Source organism: Entamoeba histolytica, genomic scaffold (genome assembly GCF_000208925.1).
Source record: "Entamoeba histolytica HM-1:IMSS scf_1104750518839 genomic scaffold, whole genome shotgun sequence".
Lineage (NCBI taxonomy): Eukaryota > Evosea > Mastigamoebida > Endamoebidae > Entamoeba > Entamoeba histolytica.
In genome coordinates, this window is record NW_001914978.1 from 1 (window position 1) to 4912 (window position 4912).

General features: G+C 25.8%; 5 protein-coding genes across 5 annotated transcripts, besides 1 other annotated feature; 1 reads left to right on the top strand and 4 right to left on the bottom strand.

The window, feature by feature from the left end:
• Positions 1-366: 366 nt before the first annotated feature.
• Positions 367-760: a repeat region.
• A 35-nt stretch (positions 761-795) lies between these two features.
• EHI_168040 (uncharacterized protein) lies at positions 796-1570 on the bottom strand (the record flags this gene model as incomplete). The annotated part of the gene is made up of 2 exons (XM_647871.1): positions 796-1087; positions 1137-1570. 2 exons carry the CDS (start codon positions 1568-1570, stop codon positions 796-798), a joined length of 726 nt encoding a protein of 241 aa, XP_652963.1.
• A 16-nt stretch (positions 1571-1586) lies between these two features.
• EHI_168050 (uncharacterized protein) lies at positions 1587-1967 on the bottom strand (the record flags this gene model as incomplete). Its single annotated transcript, XM_647872.1, has 1 exon — positions 1587-1967. The coding sequence occupies one exon, from the start codon at positions 1965-1967 to the stop codon at positions 1587-1589; it is 381 nt and encodes a 126-aa protein (XP_652964.1).
• Positions 1968-2082: 115 nt separating this feature from the next.
• Positions 2083-3426, top strand: EHI_168060 (protein kinase, putative; the record flags this gene model as incomplete). The annotated part of the gene is made up of 1 exon (XM_647873.1): positions 2083-3426. The coding sequence occupies one exon, from the start codon at positions 2083-2085 to the stop codon at positions 3424-3426; it is 1344 nt and encodes a 447-aa protein (XP_652965.1).
• A 74-nt stretch (positions 3427-3500) lies between these two features.
• On the bottom strand, positions 3501-4190 carry EHI_168070 (zinc finger domain containing protein; the record flags this gene model as incomplete). Its single annotated transcript, XM_647874.1, has 1 exon — positions 3501-4190. The coding sequence occupies one exon, from the start codon at positions 4188-4190 to the stop codon at positions 3501-3503; it is 690 nt and encodes a 229-aa protein (XP_652966.1).
• An 87-nt stretch (positions 4191-4277) lies between these two features.
• Positions 4278-4805, bottom strand: EHI_168080 (vacuolar protein sorting35, putative; the record flags this gene model as incomplete). Its single annotated transcript, XM_001913785.1, has 1 exon — positions 4278-4805. The coding sequence occupies one exon, from the start codon at positions 4803-4805 to the stop codon at positions 4278-4280; it is 528 nt and encodes a 175-aa protein (XP_001913820.1).
• Positions 4806-4912: the final 107 nt, after the last annotated feature.

A 4912-nucleotide genomic window follows, 5' to 3' on the forward strand; every position in this document is an offset into this window, starting at 1 on the left:
TATTATATGTTATAATAACATAACACATATGATTGATTATATAATAAATATCATAATGAAGTTATACAGATAAATAATAAACATAAAAAGAGTAAAATATTTTTCATCAATAAAATAATATTAATTATTTTACATAATTGAATTAGACACTTTTTATTGAATATTTCTAATTTTTTACAATAAAAACACACCATTTATTTCTTTCTATTCATATTTTATTATCTATTCTATTTTATGACTCTTTATATTCTTCTACTTTTTCTAATTTCTACTTTTATTCTTTCTTCATATTCTTCTACTTCTTACTTTCTTTTTATTTGCTTATATCTTTCTCTTCTTTTTCAATTATTTGCTTTTTTCGTTGCCAAACTGGTTTAATATTTGATATGACTATTGTATTATCAGAATATTAATGGAAAATATTGGAAGAAAAGAAATATGTATAAGGAATTAAAGAATATTCTAATGAAAATAGAGAAATTTAAAGATGTCAAAATAATTCCAGTAGTAATCTCAATCAATGGATTAATAAATAAAGGAAGTATTAAATTAATTAAAGAAATGAGATAGACATCGAGAAAGAAATTAAAAACCTTGTCATAAAAAACATGACTAATGTCATTGAATACTGCGGAGATCACAACAAAACATACTCTGTAGAGCTGCTAGAAGAAGATGAAGACGAAGGGACGGGATTAGTCTCCCCTGAGGCAGCAACAATAGAAGCTATTTCTATTAATACTTTATTATTTGCTTATTAATTTAAAAAATAAAAAGAAAATAATAAATGGATGTTTATTCATCATTATAATAATCATCATCGTCATAATAATAATCATCATCGTCATAATAATAATCATCATATTCTTCACCATAGTCATCTTCTTCTGATATACTTTCTTCGTTTAGTCTTTCAAAGTATTGATATGAAAATGTAAGAGTTTCTTTTACTATTTTCTTACAAATTTTCATATCAACTAGTGCAATCTCTTCCATTACGTCATCATCAAAAATTTCAAAGAAATCAAAAAATGATTTATTCTTTTTAAGCTTATCATAATACAAATCTGTCATTTCTGTTCCAGAACTATTTAAAATAAATGTTTCTTCATTACTTATCCTTTAAAATAACAAACTTAACAATTGTACATGTTGGATAATTAGTTTCATTAATATTATATGTTATTTCTTTTGTTAAAAAGGTTTTATTCATATAAGGGTTTTGTTTAAATTCAAATGATAATGTATAGCCAATTAATAATGTTTGTTCTTCAGGTAAAATAGTATGAGGAACAATTTTAGAATGAATATTAGAAATACTAATATCAGTAAGATATTCTAATACTTCATAGTCTAAAGTAGAAGGACTAAGTTCACTAATCCAACTACTATTTTTTACTACAAAATACCAATAATATTTTATATTCATTATTTCTTTTTTTTGTTGTTGATGAAATTCTAACCACCTTTCCATTGTATCTTTAAATACATTAAATCTAACTAAATCAGAGTTAAATCTTTTTCCTTTAATTTCTTTTTCTTTTTGAATTATTTGTTCTAATGATAACATTACAAAAAGATTTAAATTAAATAGTTCTTTTTTTCTTATCAATTTTATTTTTTAATTTTTCAATCTTAAGATTTATTTGTCCTATCTCTTCTTTTATTTCATTACCCTTTCGTTTAATCTCAACTATTTTGCTTCTAAAATCAATTCGTAATTGGTTTATTTTTTGTGTTATATTGCCTTGTTCATCTGCTTCTCTGAGATTTGTTTCTAATTGACTCTTCTTAGAAGTATATGTCTCAATAACTTTTATTTCTTGGTTTTCCAAGTCTTTAAACTTCTGTTGTAATTGTTGTAGAGAATAAAAAAGACTTTTTAATTGGTTTGTTTTTTGTGTGATGCAATTTTCGTTATTACAAAATTGGCAAGATACCACAACAAACAGTAAGAAGAAAAGCATTTTATAAAAGACTACTAAGAAGAACTGAAAATATATGTTATTTTATCATTTAAAAGTATTATAAAGGAATTAATATAATTAATATTTTGAGATTATATCTAAAAACTCAATTTAAATGGACCTTTGGGGAATTCTTAAATGTATGACACCAGGACATAAAGACATTCCGTTACAAAAATGGATAGAACCAATTGGAAGAGCGAATAAGGAATGTGATATTCATGAACCAAATATAAGTTCAAAACATTGTACAATTGAAAAAAGAATGATTGGAAATGAAACAATTTTCTTTATTACTGATGTTTCTAGTAATGGGACATGGGTGAATCATAGTCTAATTGATAAATTAGAACAAGTTCCATTAACATGTTATGATGAAATTACTTTATTAGACCCAAACCTTCAAAAGAAGAAATGTATTAGTTATATGTTTGTAGATATTGAATTTGAAAAAAAAGAATCTGCTTTAGGTGGACCACAAAGTCGATATGAAATATTAGACTTTTTGGGAATAGGAGGATTTGGTGTTGTTAGAAAAGTAAAAAGGATTAGTGATGGAACTTTATGGGCAATGAAAAAAATTAATATCTCAAAAGCAAGAGCTAAAGGAGAAGATAAAATGATTCGAAATGAATGTGATGTTTTAAGACAAGTAAATCATCCATCTATAATCAAATTAGGAGAGGTTTTAGAAACTAGAGACTTTGTATATATTATTATGGAATTTATTAGTGGTGGAAATTTATTAAGAGGTGTTCGATTAGCTAATGAACATGAAAGAGAAATTCATAAACAAGAACTTGATACTTTAAAAGAAAAAATGGCAGACTGTGTAAATAAACATAAAGTAGATGATTATAACATCCTTGAAGAAAAATATCTTAACTTAAAAGAAGAAATTGATTATACTGCATTTTCAGAAGATGTTTGTCGTTTAATTGTTAAACAAATCCTTGAGGCTTTAAAATATCTCCATTCTAAAAACATTATTCACAGAGATTTAAAGTTGGAAAATATCATGTGGACAGGAAAAAATTATGAAATTCGTGTAACCGACTTTGGTCTTGGAAGAGTTGTTGGAGATGATTTTATAGCTGGGACAATATGTGGAACAACGTTATATGCTCCACCAGAATTTTATAAACGACAACCATATAATGGACCAAAAGCAGATATATATAGTTGTGGAATAGTCTTGTATAATATGATTTGTAATAGTTTTCCATTTGACTGTTCATTAAATCCTTCTGAACTAGCTCGTGCTATATCTGAAGGAAAGATTATTAAAAGAAAGAAACTCGAATCAAGTTCAATAGAATTAATTGACCTATTAAATAATATGTTATGCGTTGATCCAGAAAAGAGATTTACATCAGAACAATGTTTAAATCATGAATTCTTTAAAAGAAAGCATGAAGCCTCAAGTTCCTTAATAGAAATAAGTAAACCATCATTTTAATTGAATGTCGTTTAATAATTAACAAATTAATAAGAGAGTTCACTAGAATTAAAATATAATACTTTTTTTTTAAATTAATGATTGAAAAAAAGCCTATGAACATCTTTCTTAGTAAGTTGGGTTCTACAAAATGGACATTCTACTGTTTCTTTATTTTTGAATAATTCACACATACAACTTCTACAGAAAATATGTCCACAAGCAGTGGATACAACATCACTGCTTGTGTCCCAGCATATTCCACATTTTAATCCATCTTCTTCAGCAACTCCTTTCTCTTTTTTTTCTTGAGGTTTAGCTTCTTTCTTAGGTGATTTCATCCAATCAGGAATTTCACTAACTTGACGTGAATTGATACGGTGTGAACGTTCTGCATATGACCTATGAAGAAAATTATAAAATAAGTTTCTTTGTGATTGATTAGTAACAAGGCTAATTGAAGGAAAATATGTTATTCTATTGAAGTTATTTTCTTGAAAATCATCTGAGTCTTCATCAAATAATTCTTCACTTGTTTCTGTGTCGAATCCATCATTATAATAAATACTAGGTGTTATAGTATTAGTACCTAAATCATTAAGTGCACTAATAGGAATAAAGTATCGTGTTTGTCCATTCATCCTTATTTGTCGCTCAATTTCTTCTTGTGGGTTAAGTTGTTGAACCCCTACAATCTCAACTTCAGAATCATCATTTTCGTGATGACAACTACCAACAGACTCATTGTCAGAATCAATTTCAATGACTTGTTTTTGTTGGTCCATAATATCTTTTTAAGTTTTTATTTTTTGGTTTTTGAAATATTAAAAAAATAAAAAAATTTAAAAATCTTTTTTTTCTTTCAATTCATGTTAAAGTTGAATGTCAGCAAACTTAGTATTTTCTTGAGCTGAAATAGTAATACTATTCATTATATTAGTGAAAATAGTTGTTTGAGCATCATCCAATTGTTCTTTATTTTCTTTTATCTCGGTAATTATTTGAGTAATTTGATCAGCTGTGATTTGGTCAAGTAATGGGAAGAAATAAATGTAGTAATTGACAAACATGATTAGTACTTTCTTTTTTTCTTCTTCATCAATAATTCTTTCTATTTCTTTTCTTGCTTTATTAAGAGTGTCAATACAATGTTCTTTATCTTCTACATTACTATTATTCTTAATATCTAAACTAGCAATTTTACACATCATTTCACATCTCATTGGTGTTTTAATTAGATATTTAACTGTTTTCATAATCATATCTCTAATAACAATAAAATCTTCTTTTGTTAATTTGAGTGTAGTTAAGACTCCAATTGCCATAGTAATACATTCTTGTTGAATTTTACTTTCTGGAATATTTTCATATAATTCAAATGCATTTTTAAAGAAATACATGTATTTTTCTATACCAGCTTCACATGCTCCAATACCACAATATAATGAAAGTTTAAATGCTAAAACATAATGTTTCAAGTTTAGCTACCATTTTTGAAATTGCTAAT